The sequence below is a fragment of the Anopheles arabiensis genome, chromosome 3 (genome assembly GCF_016920715.1).
Source record: "Anopheles arabiensis isolate DONGOLA chromosome 3, AaraD3, whole genome shotgun sequence".
In the NCBI taxonomy this organism is placed as follows: Eukaryota; Metazoa; Arthropoda; class Insecta; order Diptera; family Culicidae; genus Anopheles; species Anopheles arabiensis.
In genome coordinates, this window is record NC_053518.1 from 50918932 (window position 1) to 50938002 (window position 19071).

General features: G+C 36.5%; 1 protein-coding gene across 7 annotated transcripts; it reads right to left on the bottom strand.

The window, feature by feature from the left end:
- Positions 1-535: 535 nt before the first annotated feature.
- LOC120903348 lies at positions 536-5036 on the bottom strand. Of its 7 annotated transcripts, none has more exons than XM_040312728.1 (6): positions 4696-5036; positions 4316-4629; positions 3545-3718; positions 3356-3472; positions 2787-3277; positions 536-1300 (listed from the first exon to the last, which is right to left on the bottom strand). In XM_040312728.1, the coding sequence occupies exons 3-6, from the start codon at positions 3644-3646 to the stop codon at positions 1024-1026; spliced, it is 987 nt and encodes a 328-aa protein (XP_040168662.1). In that variant the 5' UTR covers positions 3647-3718; positions 4316-4629; positions 4696-5036; the 3' UTR covers positions 536-1023. The 7 variants fall into 7 exon arrangements, with proteins under 7 accessions (XP_040168662.1, XP_040168660.1, XP_040168661.1 ...); XM_040312726.1 differs by having other exon boundaries at positions 3545-3684; positions 4853-5035; XM_040312727.1 differs by having other exon boundaries at positions 3545-3684; positions 4840-5035.
- Between the last annotated feature and the right edge of the window lie 14035 nt (positions 5037-19071).

Sequence of the window (19071 nt, forward strand, 5' to 3'; positions counted from 1 at the left end):
TTTTTCATTTTATTATAAAAATAACGGTCAAATTGATATTTGGAATCGCTTGAATTTGACTCGAAAATAAGCACAACACGAAAAGAGGAAGAAGAGAAACGTCATTCTCCATACAAATTGTATGGAATACCCGGGTATGCTGGTTGCCAACTTACGTGGTAAAGTTTAAAAAAAATCAAAATAAAATATTTACCGACTGTTTAAAATTACAATTTATGCACCAAAAAATCAGAAATTAAAAGTTGGGAGGCTACGGAAAATTTCAGGTCAATAAAAGCAATGAATCAAAAGTTATTTCAGTTTAAAGTTAAAAAAAATACCCGGGTATCCGGTTGCCAACTTAAAGGTTAAGCTTAAGCTGTGGCGCTAGGGTAGTAAAATATTAAATACAAAAAATACCTTAAGTGTCTGTTATTCGAAGCAATGCGGTACAATATATAAGACGTTATAATGACGAATTAAATATAATACTGAGTTGTTGAAGATGTATGTTCTTTCAGTGCTAAATGGGCTATTAATGTAATACGTTCAAATATTTAAGATAAAGCAAAGTTATTATATATTAGTTTGAAATTCATTTAAGAAATCTATCTATTATTTGTGACTGCAAAGGCTGTAGAGGGTGTAGGCTTTCTGACAGCAAATCAACAGCAGTAACTCATTAATATAATCATTTTATTGACGTTGCTGTTGCTGCTGCTGAATCTGATTTTGTTCATGGTACTGCTGCTTCTGCTGTTGCGGCGGCGGCGTCGGCTGCTGTTGTCGCTGCTAAGGCGGCTACTACTTCCGCTGTAGCTGCTGTTATCGCGGATATTATAACTGCTGTTGCTGTTGTTGCTTTTTAGCTGCTGATGGCTTTGTTGTTTAGAGTTGTTAGTTTCAGCTGGATTTTGCTATTATGTTAAATATTAATCCGCTTGAATTATAATTCATTTTAAAACGCATTCAAAGTAGGTTATGTCAATCCTATACAGGTCTTTTAAGAGATGTATTACGGTCCATGAAATTCAGCATTTATCATTATGATGCAATACCATTAGTTAACTCAGCTGGTTCTATTGTGCAGTTTTCTTCATTTGAAATTTGACGCTGTTTGTAGGCCGTCAAATTATTCTGCAAATGATTTTCGCCAACTAAAGGCACAAATGTGCCACGAACACTTTCAAAAGCTTTTCTGAAACCTAGCTTCGTATAAAGTCCACGAGAAGCGTCGTTTTCTGGCCTTATGACAACAAACGGTATATATCCGCGACGAATTACCAACTTAGTCAGAGATTGTGCTAGTTGAATACCGTATCTATAATACAATAAAAAATACATCATGAGTAGTCTATTTTAAAAATATTCTCATTTTATCAATACAGGTACAGGATCAAATAATGGAGTACTTGATTCTCTCGGTGGAATGATTTCAATCATTTGTGGGAAATGTGATGTTTCATGCATTTTGAGTGAATAAATACACGATTTTTTATGGTTTAAATGGTAGTTATTTTATACTAACACATTACAACTAACTTTTAATTAATGGCAAGACGGTCATTTGACGTAACGAAAATTTTCACTTAAATTATTAGTCATTACGCTACGGTAATTACAACACATACAATATTGTAATTGTAGGTTCAAAAATGGTAACTATTACAACAAATATTTTGATTTGGGCAGGTCCTCTGGTTCACTATTGGCAATCAGGCGTATTCTATTCTTATAATCGAGTCGTCTTGACGTCGAGTTGATGAATTTTGTATGTTTATTCGTATGGAAAAGTTCACTTTGGAGTTCGTTTTCTCGAGTCGAATCGAATCGAGTTCAGAATAGAATAAGGCTGAATATTAAGAAAACGGCTACAAAAAGCCATCGTATTTTAGTGAAAGTTTTACGGTGACTAGTGTGTGGCAGAAGTATGTTTCACCGTTTAAATGTGGTATTTTGTTTTGGAAGACAATGAGCGCTCCCGGTGGCTCTTAAAACATGATTCATTCTAACAATAATATCATGTACTTCCAGAGATACATAAAGTAACTCAGCACCCATCGATTAGAACCAATCGGAGTTTCGGACTGTTTCTCCTGAATAAAAAAACAAACAATGGAAATGATCCGAATAATGGGGTATTGAGTTCCATCTGTTGTAAAATCCAGCAGTTGCGAGACGACAAATGCCGTTAGTTAAGTTGTAATGTAATAAAAAATGTCAAAGAAAATCTTTCATTTTGGCAACAAACAAAAAACGCATAAAACTTTTCATAGTCCAATATGTGTGTTTCGAAACTTGTAAAACATAAAACTTCATGTTGTTCTTAAAAAAAAATTACATTTTTGCAACGCTTTCATTTCATAGAACCATTCTACTAAGCGATTTATCGATTCTCATACAGTATATTCTCGGTAATCCGCACTTGATTAAGTGCGGATTATCGAATGACGTATTGATGTGCTTTTTTAAAAACTTCAGATTTTTGTCTCGGTTCATGAGTTGATTATTACATTTCATACAATATTTTAGTTTCCAAAGAAAACTTATAGTTTAAAAATAGGTATTTAGCTTTTTAATCAATAATCACTACTTTGGACCGAACACTGTTCTTCACTTGATTTTGGTTATCGAAGTGCGGATTATCGAGTAGGCGGATTAAAAAGGTGCGGATTGCCGAGCGTATACCGTATATGCTTGCTTGCTATGGAGGTTTGCAATTTTCCCACAAATAATTTGAAATAATTCACCTTGTAGGCTAGGCATTGCATTATTTGAATCAAACCCCTGTTATATGTTACACATACCCTTTTCTTCTAAATTTTGGTTTTGTTTGCATGGAGAACATTCCACCATAATATGACTGCAAACTCCATGCAGCTAGTTCATTATCCGATTGATTAAATACACCGAAGCCTGGAAGCTGGGTGACTAGCTTTTCAAATAACTCTAAACTTTCGATATCACCTGCCGGATATAAATCGTGTATATCCTTTACGTCGTCGATGCACAGCGGTTTCATGATCACTTCATTCGCTGCTAATGGTTCTAGCACTAAGTTCAACTCATCGGGACATTCGTGTACGTAAATGTCGCCGTAAATGTGACCCTCTAGTCTTCCATTTACTTTTTCTCGGAAAATTTCTTCCATCTTAAACATAATACCTACATGTGTAAAGTTCATGTATAGTGGACTATGCCATTCAAACAGAACGTCTTCGTCTTTAATCAATTCCATTCGCTCTAGTTTGTCTGGTGGGCAAAAAATACCTACACTTTCATTCGTTCTGTTATCCGGCTTGGAAAAAAATAATATATTGTTAATATATGATTGTCTTTATAACACATTCACCAACTTATACGCTATAATACTTACCGTATATGTACAACCTGGAAAATGCAAACAAACAGGATCTTGTGGCCATGTCTTTGCTCTGTAAAATTGAAATCGCCACACTCTATCATTCAGGTACGTCTTAATAGTTTGATGGAACTGCAATTTCAAATAAAAATAATTAATGATTTTATTAAATTAACTTCTAGTTGTTTCTAAAAGGTAACACACTTTTAAAGAGTGAGGAAAATATTTTTCCAGCTCTTCCATCATTGCTGGTAGTTCACATTCTTTAACGATCACGAAATTGTTTCCTTCTGGTACGATTTCCATCCTTCATTAGATTTTGTATTACGCTTCCGGTGTTTTTTCTGTAACAAAAATCATATAAAACCATACACATATCTGCTTTAATAGTTTAGTCATTTATCTTCTATGTAACAAACAATCAATAAAATAAGTTATTTGTATATAAAAGTAATTTAAGTAGTTTCTTCCAGACTTACGTTAATGCAATAGAAGAAGCAATGTTTTATTATTATTCTGTAAAATTATTATTCTTTGCGTACTTGATTAGCACTATCACGTTTTTGGTACAATTGAATTTCATATTAACTGATCTAATAAAAAAAAACAAAGATTAAAATTTTCAGTAATAAAATGACATCATCATTTTTCAAACGGCATAGTTCAACGCGACAAAATACAGCGAATCATGCATAAAATGTCAAATGTCATGAAACAAATTTATTTAAAAAAAACTTCGTCATAAAATTATGTACAGCTTACGGTTTTACTTGATTTTATGATAAATGCTTTTGTTTTTCAATAACATTAAACATGCCACCCGTAAGCCATTGCCATTTACCTTATTCTAAAATCAGTTTTGAATGCCTCTTGAATGCAAATTTAAAGATTTTTTTTTGTATGTGGTACTGTTTTTGTGCTAGCAATCATTGTTATTTACTCCTTAAGATTCGCGTGAAATATAGTGTTACTTACTTATTCAAAATCGAGGCTGTTGTTTAGGAGAATAGCTGCGTTGTGGCAAAAATGCAAATTTTGTACATTTATTTGGCAGATTCCAAATATACTAGACTCTTTTTGCAATAAGTTTCTTTTTGCAATAATTCTGTGGGTACAACACGATGAACTGATTTGAGCCAAATAATTATTATGTACTATGAACGTCTTTCATTCACACTTGCTATGTCCAGTAAGTATAACAACATACAAAAACAATTCCCTTCCTTAAGTAAAGAAGGGCAAGAATAAAAATTCACTCGATTTAGACATTTGTTCCGTAGACACCGCCACTAACAAAAGAAAAGAAAATACAATTACTTTAGCTCAAATGATGATAATGCACATCTTTAATTTACAAGGGATTCGGTACAGGTTTTCTTTACTAACAAATTACTCGGAGACATTTATTAGTTAAGTTGAAAGCAATAACGCATTTTGTCCAGACACTGCACCTATGCTTAGTTAAAATAATAGATACACCTAAACCTAATAAAAAGTACAATATCGATTCACCAGCCACTTCCTATAGCCAAAACTTGAACTTGAAATGCACCAAAGGATATCTGCAATGCCAGGATGATGGCAAAGCAAAAATACGGAATACTTTGAACGACACGCGTTATGCCTCGAACAGTTTCCTTTATTTTATGCGACGGTGATGCTATTCTGTCCTTTCTCTGTCACCATCATGCCGACTGGAAAACGGGATATACGTTGAAATTGCGCAGACGCAATACAACCGTTACTGCAATTTATCGAGCGGTTCTTGTTGAGTATGCATCGTGCTCCCTCAATCATTGTCAGTGCTCATTGTCAGGCCGTGCTGCGTGTTCAAGAAAACTCAATTAAAGCAACGAACTTCTCTGTGAAACAAAATGAATATTCTTTTAGACATTTGATATTAATATTGAGATAGTTTAAGTATATACATTCAAACCAAATGAAAACTAAAAACATTTTGTTATATTACATTTCATTATATTCAAAGGATTGTATTTAAAATACATTTATTCCCCGATATACGCTGTAAATGCGGAACGGAAGCAATAGCGTTTCTCGAATATTAGTGTAAGCCGAATTTCGAGGATTTCAGCTGTAGGTTTAGCCACTAAATTAGTTATGTTATCTGATTTTAACTGAAGATTATAAGTTTGTACCTTTTGAAATGTTTTTTTTTTTTAATTCGACCAAAAGAGAATTTATTTTGAATTTAACATTCAATGTGTCATTTTTCAATTCAATTTTCAAGTCAATTTTCTCAAATAACAGTCAAATTTAAAACGTAGCGTATAGCAAAATCGCGTGTATCGAGTATGGCGTATATCGGGGAATACCTGTACAATGGAGCGCCATTTATCCGGGCTTCTCGGGACTTGACATCGCCCGGATATCCGAATAACACGGATAATGAGTCAAATTATATATTTTATCACCAATTCTTGATTATTTTTTGAAATTTTTCTTATTTTTTGATAAAATAATCCAGATAAAAATTAATAACTTTATGGTTTTTCCCGTAAGCATATTTGAAATTTGCCTTGAATTATCTTTTCTTCTGTTATGGCAATGTTGGATCCCAGTTACCACAAAGATAATGGAAAACGTAAATGCAATGGTAACACATAGCAACCATGCGGTATATAAGCAGCTCGATAGCACATCACTCACTCATTCTTTAGTTGACTTCCAAATATGTTCATATCTTAAAACTAGAACCTGTGTGCTATAGTCCGAGTAGTTCGGACATATCAGGCAATATGCTCTATTAGGCGATTTTTCAAATATCCTCTTCATAACGCAATGTCACCATTGTATTGAACTGTCATTTCTCAACAGCACGGATAAACGGACAGCCGGATAAAAGGTTCCTGTATCCGGCGCTCCATTGTACTTCATACATGATTGGAACTGTGGAAATCTCTACTTAATGTTTTCAAAATGCAAAATGCACACATTTTACAAATGGATGGATGAGTTGTAAACAGGTTTAGTTTTCAATTCATTCAATGTGTAAAGAGGTCTAACTTAAACTTTTAAACTTTTAAAGAAGTGGAATACAGACATTACCCGTTACGCTATCGCACGGGACCAAGGTGGATTTAAAACTATCAGGTGGTGGAATCTAGAGCATTTTGATAATTCGTCACTTGACGTAAGGTCCCCAGGATTCAAACTTTGTCTACATTTATTTAATTGGTTCATATAATTTAAAACCCCTTTTTTCGAATAAATATTCTTTAAAAATATATTTTGGGCGTTGAGAGTTCGTATTTAACATTAAAACCTACATTTAAGTGTATTATTTTGTGTTATTACGTGAATTTATTCTATAAATCATTGTATTTTCGACATTTTTGAGGATAAAACCTAAGAATTCAATATTTGTTCAGTTTTCACATTAAATCCACTATATCTACGAGCCGCATGGAAAATTTACGTGAGATTAGAACTCTTACTCACATGATTTTAAATTTCGTGCATAAACAAATCATCAAATATTTTGTTAATATTTATAATTTTTTCGATAAAATCAATAGACACACTAAAATGCATGTAGTAACAAAGAGCTCTTTTCTATTTGCTATGCTTTGTGTGCGGAAACCATTAGTTAACGATTTTAAAATGACGTACAGTCCCTCAACTATGGCGACCCCACAAAGGCCCTTATCCACCACCTGATATTTTTAATCTACCTTGCACCTGACCGCCCAAGCGAGTGAAAAAGTCACTTTTCGGCTGTGTTTTCGATTGATATTTCGTGCACGATTTGACAAACGAAATAGTGTACGAGATTCAGACTTTTTTCGGCACATACCCAAACGAGTGAAAATGTCACTTTTCGGCTGTTTTTTCGATTGATATTTCGTGCACGATTTGACAAACGAAACAGTGTACGAGATTCAGACTTTTTTCGGCACATAACCACAACAGCGTGCAATGGCATATTTGCTATCTTCATTTCACGTCTAGCGTTACACATTTTGAGGTTAAATAGTTTTTAAATTGTTGGAATGATACGATACGAAAGAACACAACTGATGCAAACTAAACGTCATACACAAAAAGAAATACACATAACCTGCTTCAACGCTTGGCTTGGAGAGCGAAATGTTACGAATGGAAGAACCACACATACAATCATATATTGCTTGTCAAATTATGAGCGTGTATGAGTTATCTTCCGAAAATTTCCGCTTGGGCGAGCGCAATAGCGTGTCTCGAGTTTTCGCGTATACCGGGTATGGAAAAAGAATTTATACTACTGATTTGAGATAAAAAAATATCGACGCAGAGTTTTGAATTATTATTTTTTTGTTCTAAAGCAGGTATCTTTTTCACTAATTCGATGGAACATGCTTTTTGACCATAAGTGGAATTCAAAAAGAGCATAACATTCAGTCTATCCCCGAGTTACGCGAATAATGTGTTCCGGAGAAATTTGCGTAACTAGGATTTTCGCGTAAGTCGAATACTAAATAACCTAGATACCCCAAGTGACATTTGTTCTAAATTTTTAACCATGATCTGCTCGAATGTTGCTCGAGATACCAAAATATGTGGATTTGTGTGAGATAAACCGTGTAAAAAGAGTCAAAATTTCGTTTGTGCGTGCGAATGACCTTATTTCATTGAATGATGATGGGGTCCAATTTGTTTTAGATTAATTTGCTTTAATATCTGGCGAAAAAAGAAGGTACTTTTTGTACGGCGTCAATTGGTGAAAATTCGATGGTTTTTTGTATAAAATAACTATACTGTAGGAGTTGAGAGGCGTATAGCAGGAATTAAATAACCAAGCATCGCGGAAAGGTCAAAAAATAGGAGACGAGAGGAAACTGTATTACCTAACGGGCAGCGCATAGAAATTTCAAATAAGGCGAATGACTGAGAGAGAGAGAGAGAGAGAGAGAGAGAGACCAAACAAAAGGAAAGAGACCGAGAGAGAAGCGAGCGAAAACAAAAAAGCGCGGCATGCAGAATCTGACAGCAGGAGTGAGCTCAGTCTTGTGATTAATTGCGTAGACCAAGGTGTTATAAATGACATATAAACATAAATAAATAAATATATATATATATATATATATATATATATATATATATATATATATATATATATATATATATATATATATATATATATATATTATCATAAATAAACATAAATATATTATCCTTGGCGTAGACGAAGGATTGGCAAGTGCAAGCGAGAAAAATAAAGTTGTAAAAATGAGCGAAAATCACGACACATACGACCAGTAACAAGAAATGGAAACGTAATTTCCCAACGGAAAGAGAAGAAAGCATCGAAAAATACGTTTCACAGTCGATTTTCAAAGTGGGTTTATTATACAGGTGGGCTTATCCCGAACAAATTGACAGCCGTACTGTAGAAAAATGAAAACGAAATGACAGGAGGGGATTCGATCATTTGTTGATGTATGCGTGTGAATTCCAATGGCTATTTTGGATGATGTGTAGTAGTGTAGGTGAAAAACTACGTATCACAGTCGAATCCGACAGGAGGGACAGGAGGGATTCGTTCGTCCAATATGGCCTTCCCGCCAAACCTATAAGCCCACCTAGTCCCTATACCCACTTTGGTCAATTTTAAACGGCTTGTTCTAAAAGTCCCTTAAACTGGTACAGTTTAAGGGAAGTTTAAGGTGCCAGTTTAAAGGAATTAGCTCAAAATCCCGATTTTAGAACTCGAAAATGTCAATTGGGACCGAAAACACCACCAATTTCCTGTACTAAAAATCCAGTTGCATCGAACAAAACCAAAAAACTGTTAGTTTGGTGCAAGGATAATGTATTTAAAAGGTTGATTTCTATCGCTTTTGCTGGGCGACATTGTGGGAGACATCTGTCACTCTCTGCTTACAAATTTCATTACCCCGCACCAGCCCTCCCCGATTTTTATACCGGAGCCCCCGGAACAGTTATGTCAAGTCGAGAAATGTCATTTTACTCTGAACAATTTCACCTTGTCATTTTAGAACACCTTGATCGTGGCGAACATTTTCTGTAATGGGGGCCCTTCACGATTAAAGTCAGCTTTTTGTATGGACTTTGGCAGTTACAGGCTGAAATCATGTAAACACTCCATACAAAATCACACACAAAACTAGCCTTCAGTCTAGATTATACTAGCCTCAAAGCTAGAATTAGTTTCGCGTACCTGCTTGAAAAGTGGCAAAACATCAAGGTGATGTTTACATTTATACCATGGTGCATTAAAGAGATCAGGTGATGCAATATAGAATGCAATAGTTCAGGTGGTCTCATAGCATGTTTTTAAAAGAAAAAATTAACATCACTTTTTGACGGAACGGCTCAAACAAGCTTTCTGGAGGCTTGACGAATACAAAAAACACATGAAATCTTCATTCAGAAACCGAAGCGATAAAAATCAGCCTACTAAATTCATAGCCTTCCTTGGGATAAGCCCACCTGTATAATATACCGACTTAGATAGCTGCTCAAAAACTGCTATAGAATGGAAACGCTGACAGGCTGAAATTTCTGGCTACAAACTTAAAACGGAAAGGGCCCCATGACCGGGTTAGCAAAAACATTTGTTTTGCAACTATCTAGAGTCCAGAGATATTTTTTAACTTCATTTTTGATAAAAGACAATTGTTAAATCTATTTTTATTGATTCAAAAAAATTTCGATCAGTGATTTATCGATTGGTTTAAGGTGAATTTTTAGTAAATTAAGTTTTTTTTTAAATAATTTTTGTAATAATTTGATATTAACATCCGCATCCGCCAGGTCCAGAGCTGCCCGGATAATGGACTTTCTGATGTATTCAAATTTTTTCAAAAAGCACATGGAACTGTTAAATTTAGAGAAATCACGCACTGCAAATTCGCATATTTGAAGTATCGCTTACTGCGGATAATAGCTGTATTTAGATGTCTTGATTAGTGATGATTATGATGACGAATTGTCCCAGGTTTTTAAAAAGGTTGGTGTATTAATGTTGGCTTCCACATGTGGCCCAAACTGTTGTTGCATCAAATAAGTATGGTACAAATTCGATTCCCGTCAAACATTGCGAGGGTTGCGAATGATATCATCTGCTCGAAATCTTATGGTATTTCAAATAATCTTTGATTTTTATTCAAAGATTTTTTTTTGCGGTAGTATTTGTCGAAAAGGTCACTAATTAAATTTTTGTGGATTTTTTAAAATAAAATGACAAAATTTAGGAGTTTAGTATGCTACAATTTGCACTGGCATACCTTCTCTTGGGGTGCTATAATTATAACTGCTAAAACTAGAGGTGAAAAAACTACCAAGGCTCGCAAGCTCTTAAATGCGAGGGCTCTGGGGCGGTGAACTTGTATGGCGTGCGAGCCCTCGCGCTCTCTCGCAAATAGCTGTCTATTGCATAGCGGGTTGTTTCTCATGTGACAATTTGTCGATACGATTTATCATCAATTGTATCAGAAACATGTTTAATGAACGGCTCTAAGCTATCCATTTTCGCTTTCGATCTATATTTTTTAATCTTCAATCATAGTCTCCATTAGCAATGGGTATATTTTTCTGGAACGATTAATGTAGGCTTATAGTACCTACTTAAACTCATTTTACCATTTTTCATGTTTCATTGTAGCCGTACGTTTTATTTATTTACAGGGTTTTGCAATTCTTATGACCGCTAGACACTTTTACGGTTCGTGGTGGAACAATCCCATGACATGGGGTGACGTGGTTTTTTTATTAAAATTGAAACTCCTTTATCTTTTTCATTATATGTGGAAAAATCCTGAAAAATTTGTGTTAGTCGTGTAATATAGTAGTTCTTTAGAGCCATTTTCATGTCAAAATTTTGTAAAGCACTGAAAGAAATGATTTTACGTTTTGTATTGGAAAAAAATCCCTGTTTACTTTGACAAGCTTTTACATAAATAAGATATAAAATTGAACCAATCTATGCACAGTTATAGACTCTGCATAAGTTTATTCAATTTTAAACACAATAGTGCATCGATATTGGATAACGCATTCAAAACTTATAGATTACAAAGTTGCTGGCTATCTGGGTAGCCCGGTTGCCTGGAATATAATGTTTTTTGGTTGCCAGTAACAGGGTTAAAATCAAGGTGGATTCAAAATATCAGATGGTGGATAAGGGCCAACGACTGTTCCTACACAGTTCTTGATAAGGCTCGTAGCAACGCTCATCGGATGCGATTTTATCGGACGAGCTTTATATGGGATTTGACAGATAACGTCGGACGTGCGATTTCGTCGTCCGACGTTATCTGTCAAATCCCATATAAAAATTTGACAGGCCATCCGATAAAATCGCATGCGAAAAAGCGTTGCCACCACCCTCAGGGCCTTTGGGGGGTCGCCATAGTTGAAGGACTTTACGTCATTTTTAAACCGTTAACCAATGGTTTCCGCATACAAAGCATAGCAAATAGTAAAGATTTCCTTGTTAGGACTCCGACTCAAAGCGACACTGAACGACTCCGGGCGATTCCGGACGATTCCGAACGACTTCGGATGATGCAGGGCGAATCTACCTTCCGGAGTCATTTCCGATTTCATCGGAGTCGGATCAGAGTCGACTCCGGATTCTTCCCAACTTTACCCATTACTAGCCGTAACTCGGGGGACACCTGTATTAACAAAAGTTTTGTTAATTTTTTTAGGCACGAAATGTAAAATTATGTGAGTAAGAGATCTAATATGACTTAAATTGCCCATGTGGCTCGCATATAATGAGGAAAAAATATTAGAACAGGAAAAACAAATAGTTTATTATTTGTTTTCCTTCTAACATGTGAAAAACACAATGAACTATACAATAAATTCAAGAAATAACACACGTCAATCTATGTCTTAATGTTAAATATAAACTCGCAGAGTCCAAAATATATTTTACAATGTATTTAATCGAAAACATGTGGTAGAAAAATTAAATAAACCAATTAAAAAAATATAAACAAAGTTTGAATCCTGGCGACCTTAGGGAACGATCAGAACCTCGCCGCAAGTGATTTTGCAAGTACAAAAGCATGGCGTTAATGACAGCACTTGCAAATCTGCCACATGCGGCGATGTGGCAAAATCAAAATAATTTGATATTGCCGCATCGACGCATTCAATTTTATTTCAGATGTTAAATGTCTAAAATCATATCAAATAATGATTATCTTTATAAAGAAACTACAAAATATGATTATAGGGTAAATGTACCAATAGTGGTGCAATTTGTAGTGGTACCGATGTGTTTTAATGGATTTAAAGTGTCAGGAAGGACAATTTCTGAATATTTTAACACATAGCAAATGGAATATGTTTTATCTTCGCAATCACAACCATTTTTACCCTGAAATACATTAAATTTACGAAAAAATACATATTTTTATGACTGCTTCGTTGTACCTATAATGGTGGTATGGTTCCTATAGTCGTCGTATTGTGTTCCTATAGTGGTGGTAAACAAATATGCATCAAAAACGGTGTATAATATCAATGAAACTTAGTTTCAAAGCTGTTTTCGTATGAATAGCAAGGATTACTGCCATAATATTGGTTTCTTGCGTAATTTGATCGTAAAAAAATGTATAAATTTGATTGATGAAACTATTCACTAAAGTACTGCATCTGTAACCTGTCGTCAACCTACATCCGGAAGAATGTGCTTAATTTGAAGTCAATTTTTCATTCAGCCAGATAAGCGAATTTTAGCCTGTTTTTTTAAAATTACCTACAAAAAACTCATTTCTGTTGCTTATTTTAGTGAAAACAGTACGAAATGTCAAAAATTTCCCCGAAACAATCTAAAACGACCTTTTTTTTATTGATTTTATAAGTATAACCACTATAGGAACATGCCTGTTTTGTGTACCTATAATGGCACTATGGTAAAAAACACTTAAAAATGCATAAATATGGTCAAAAGGCAAATAATTTTAGTAAAACAATAAACATTACATAACAGTTATGTTGAAAAACTAGTAATTGCGTGGTTATGTGGTCGTTTAGAACAGAAAAATGAGTATAGTTATGAAATCCTAAGGATTTTGGAAAATCCACATTTCACAAAATAATAGATTTTTCGGTCACTAAGTAACGGAATAGTCCCATTTAACTTTTAAACCCTTTGTAAAAGGCTAAAGAACATTTCACACTAACTTAAATAACTTAATTACTTTTAATTTGCCCTATGAACCGCATTTTAGAGCAATAGCACCACTATTGGTACTAGCACCACTATAGGTACATTTACCCTAATACAGTATTGGACAAAATGATAGGGCATTGGTTTTTTCAACGCACTATGCACCCGTTGGGACTAGTGATGAGTCGAGTACCACTTTTCACTGTGTGGTGCTGTGGTACCACGCACAGTCTACTGTGCTGTGTGTGCGTGGTAGAACACTTAATGTGTGGTCGCACAGTAGCTGTGTTCCTGCACAGTTTTTGTGCACGCACACAGCTACTGTGCGACCGCACAGTTACTGTGTTATCGCACAGTTACTGTGCTATCGCATAATTAGTGTGCTTTGCACACTTTTTGTGCTCCGCACAGCTACCACACAGTTTGCACAGTTTGTGTGCTCCGCTGGACGACACGAGCGTATTTCAGATTTTGAATGTCTAATGAAAGTCATTTACAGGGTTTACCAAGTCACTTTGCGATGTGAGCTGCACAATTCACTTACTTGAGACGTATTTCTATTCTGACGTGCTACTTCATTTGGCCCGAAATAATTTTCTATTCCGCCGCATTCATTTTCATCCATTATTTGAAGTCTTTTCACAGGGGATGTTAGCTGGAGCCGTCCGCGATGTTTACATTTTTTTTCAAAAATATTTTTTTGGGCTTTTGGTGCTGATTTGTGATACAACTATGTTGTTTAACAAAGAAAAGAAGTTTATCTTTGCTCCGCCCAAGCGCCACAGATTAAGCTTAAACGACTGGAAAATTGAATATCCATAAAAAAAATGAAAGCTCCACAGTTTCATTGGTTTGATCAATAGATGGCGTATTACAACTCATCATTATATTGCTATCCTTTTCTTGCAATGTGTTTCGACAAGTTTCAATTTAACATGACCTATATAGCCTTCTAACTTTCTGAGCAAAAATCTATATGAATGGTCGTGTGGTCACGGGTATCAACACCAACGACCATTACTCAAATCTCACTTGCTTCAATGCTGGTGGTGTTCATTGGAGTTTGGTATTTAAACAATCGTATCGCCGTTCTAGTTCTAGCGATGCATAACTTCAATGCAAAACCATACAACAGTACAGAGGAAATGAGAAAGCTCTCCTTCAAACGATGAAGGTCAACTGGTTGGGGTATATCCCATCAACAGAGAGCGCCACCAGCTTTTTTGCTATTTTTAGAATGCATGAGTCGTTTGCCGTCTGCTAAACGAAGTCTTTCTATATTCCGTTTAGGTAGAGAACTTGAGTCGTTTAGAAGCCGTTTAGTGGTCGTTTAGTGGATTTGTGGTACTTGGGCGCTGTAGCATTCTAGCCGAAAAATGGATTATTCGTTGAGATATTAGCAGTTGAACCTGCTCAGTCAAATCTGCTAATAACTCAATGAATAGCCCATATTTCGGCTAGAATGCTACAGCGGAGCAAAGATAAACTTCTATTCTTTGTTAAACAACATAGTTGTATCACAAATCAGCACTAAAAGCCCAAAAATGTATTATTTTTTTAAAATGTAAACATCGCGGACGGCTCCAGCTAACATCCCCTGTGAAAAGACTTCATATAATGGATAAAAATGAATGTGGTGAAATAGAAAATTATTTCGGGCCAAATGAAGTAGCACGTCAGAATAGAAATACGTCACAAGTGAGATGAATTGTGCAGCTCACATCGCAAAGTGACTTGGTAAACCCTGTAAGTTTCATTTTGATGAAACTTATTCGATTTAATCTTACTTTAGAAATAAATGATGTTTTAAGTATAAATATCAACATATTAACACTTCAGATTGCAAAAATAACAACGAAAACCTCAATTTATTCACTTGCACAGTTTCTGTGCTCCGCACAGTTTGTGTACAATTATTGTATGCACCTGTGCGGAGCACACAATAACTGTGCGTAGCACACAAACTGTGCGGAGCACACAATAACTGTGCGGAGCACACAAACTGTGCGGAGCACACAATAACTGTGCGGAGCAAACAAACTGTGCGGAGCACACAATAACTGTGCGGAGCACACAAACTGTGCGGAGCACACAAACTCCACCAACCCTCCCGCACGAGCGAGTACGGCTACCTTATCGGAAGAAAGGCTGGTTCAGCTATCATGTAGCGCATCCTCATCCCTAGCGCCGGACGGGGTGGGGAATCGCGACATGATAGAATAAACGGTCACTTTCCCCGCGCTGTGTGTGTGTGTCGAGACCCGAAAACTCGAGACAGATTTCGGCAAAAAAAAGGTCGTTGAAGCATCAAACAAGTTCAAATTAAAAAAATATTAGATTAGTGTTAGACGTTCTCCTACGCTTGTTTTAAATAGGCTTCTTCACCCTCGATTGCCACGGGCATCGAATGGTCTCATCAGCATCGGCACGAAATAAAATAAACCATCAATACACCGATAACAATTTGAATTCCAATCCAGCTTCTCCCACAGCGTCTCAAGGTCACACACAAATTAATGCTAACACCCACCAATAACAACACACAACCGCAATGCACATATACGATTCAACGCATACACCGCAACAACCAATCAGCTGGCGGCGGAAGGCACGGGCAGAAGCACAAGTAAGACAAGGCAGGGCGAGGGAGGAAGAAGAAGCGGACGAAAAAATGGGCGCCAATAATTTTAAATTTTTTGACCGTTTTTTTTGCTCCGCCGCCATTAATAGTTCGTCCATTTCGCCAACAGATGGCGCAGGCCTGCGCAGGAATCGCTGAAGTCCAGCGCGGGAGACCAGCCAAAATCTGCGCTGGTAAGTATTAACAGAGCTAAAACACCTTTACTGGTTGATGGTTGAAAGAGAAATGAACATTTTATTAACTACATTCTGTTAACACTATTTCATAGCGTACTATGATCATTTGTACACCAGTATCTCATAGTATACTTAAATCAATTGTAAACTTCAACATCCCGCCTCAATTGATCAATCCTAGCATCGTTCGTAGTTTGCCAAATCTTGGTGCAGGAAGACCTTTCGTCATCATGTCAGCTATTTGTTCTTCAGTTGGCTGATATTGAAGTTTGATCTGTTTCTGTTGAATAAGGTCTCCGAGGAAGAAATTTTGTATATCAATATGTTTCATTCTTCTATGTTTCCTTGGCTCTTCACATATAGCAATGCATGGTTGGTTATCTTCATACATAGTCATTGGTAAAGGAACAGTAACATTGAGCGTTTTCAAAAGGTTTACCACCCATACAGCTTCACAGCTAGCTTGACAAAGAGCCATCAATTCTGCCTCAGTAGTCGATAGTGCTACAGACGTTTGTTTTCTTGTAGCCCATGAAATAGTTGCATCTTGCAGTTTCAACACGTATCCTGAAACAGATCGCCGGTCATTTGGATCATTTCCCCAATCTGCAAAAATGGGCGCCAATAATTTTAAATTTTTTGACCGTTTTTTTGCTCCGCCGCCATTAATAGTTCGTCCATTTCGCCAACAGATGGCGCTAACCCAGCGCAGGCCTGCGCAGGAATCGCTGAAGTCCCGCGCGGGAGACCAGCCAAAATCTGCGCTGGCCAGTATTAACAGAGCTAAAACACCTTTACTGGTTGATGGTTGAAAGAGAAATGAACATTTTATTAACTACATTCTGTTAACACTATTTCATAGCGTACTATGATCATTTGTACACCAGTATCTCATAGTATACTTAAATCAATTGTAAACTTCAACATCCCGCCTCAATTGATCAATCCTAGCATCGTTCGTAGTTTGCCAAATCTTGGTGCAGGAAGACCTTTCGTCATCATGTCAGCTATTTGTTCTTCAGTTGGCTGATATTGAAGTTTGATCTGTTTCTGTTGAATAAGGTCTCCGAGGAAGAAATTTTGTATATCAATATGTTTCATTCTTCTATGTTTCCTTGGCTCTTCACATATAGCAATGCATGGTTGGTTATCTTCATACATAGTCATTGGTAAAGGAACAGTAACATTGAGCGTTTTCAAAAGGTTTACCACCCATACAGCTTCACAGCTAGCTTGACAAAGAGCCATCAATTCTGCCTCAGTAGTCGATAGTGCTACAGACGTTTGTTTTCTTGTAGCCCACGAAATAGATGCATCTTGCAGTTTCAACACGTATCCTGAAACAGATCGCCGGTCATTTGGATCATTTCCCCAATCTGCATCAGCATATACAGAAAGTATTTCCTGATCTGTTGACTTCCGAAACACCAAACTGTAATCGACGGTAGCTTGAAGATACCTCAAAATGCGCTTCAGATGTGTCCAATGTTCTTTAGTAGCACAACACTGAAAACTAGCAAAATAACATACCGCTGCGCAGCTATCTGGTCTCGATGTTACCATTAGATACATTAAGCATCCAATCAATTCCTTATACGGCTTCTTCGTGAAATATGTTGGATCTTCACACTTAAGCAGCTTTAAATGTGGATCCATGGGAATTCCAGAAGGTTTAAAATCGGCCATCCCAAATCGCTGTAAGATTTTCTTCACGTATTGCTTCTGGTCGATCGTCATATCTCCAGTTGTTCTATTTCGATTGATGTTTAATCCCAAAAAACACCGCACTTCAGCTAGGTCCTTCATTTCAAATTCTTTGGATAGCTTTTCCTTCAGACATTTTATTGCCGTTATCGAGTTTCCAACAATCAGTATGTCATCTACATGTATAACTAGATAAATGATTACCTCTCCTTTTGACCAGTAGTAAAGACACTGATCATGTCCACTTCGTTCAAAACTAATGCTAGTGATGAACGTATGGAATCGCAAATTCCAACTCCGAGACGCTTGTTTCAATCCATAAATGGCTTTGTTCAGTTTGCAGACCAGTCCATTTCCCGCCTCAAAGCCAGACGGTTGCCTCATATAAATTTCTTCGGTCAGGCCGCCATTCAGGAACGCAGTCTTCACATCCATTTGATGAACATGTAGATTTCGCTGATTGTCCAGGGCCAACAATATTCTCAAGGTCGTCATCTTCGCCACAGGAGAATATGTTTTCGAATAATCTAATCCTTTCATCTGCATCTGCATCTGCAACCCCTTTGCAACAAGTCGAGCTTTGTACCGGTCAATTTTTCCTTCACCATCACGCTTGATAGTGAACACCTTTTTATTGCCGACAGGGCGTCGACCAGCAGGCAGTTCTGTAAGGGTCCACGTTTGATTCTTCTTCAGCGATTCCAATTCGGCCTCGATTGCTTTCTCCCAAAGTGACCAATCATCTCGCTTTTTCAATTCGTCTATATCACTTGGAATGCTGTCTACATACTCTTCAGCACTCAACGCAAACGCTGAAATATTGTAGTCCTTGTGTCAGTCAGGAGGTACACGATTTCTAGCACTTCGGCGTACACCGTTTTCTTCGCAAATACCTTCAGCAGTTTCGTCAACCAACGTACTATCCAGATCTACATCCGAAGTAGCTTCCACATCGTCGTTGTGTTCTGATTGTACACCGTTGTTACAGTTAACTGCCTGAACTAATTCTGGTGGTTGGACTCGTTCATAAAGTACAACTTGTTCATCTTTTTCAATTTTCATG

Coding starts and splice junctions, on each gene's coding strand:
- LOC120903348 (XM_040312728.1), bottom strand. CDS start 3,646: ATGGAAATCGTACCAGAAGGAAACAATTTCGTGATCGTTAAAGAATGT. Junction 3,473..3,544: donor ATTTTCCTCACTCTTTAAAA/GTGTGTTACCTT, acceptor TTGAAATTGCAG/TTCCATCAAACTATTAAGAC. Junction 1,301..2,786: donor CCAAAATTTAGAAGAAAAGG/GTATGTGTAACA, acceptor ATTGTATTATAG/ATACGGTATTCAACTAGCAC.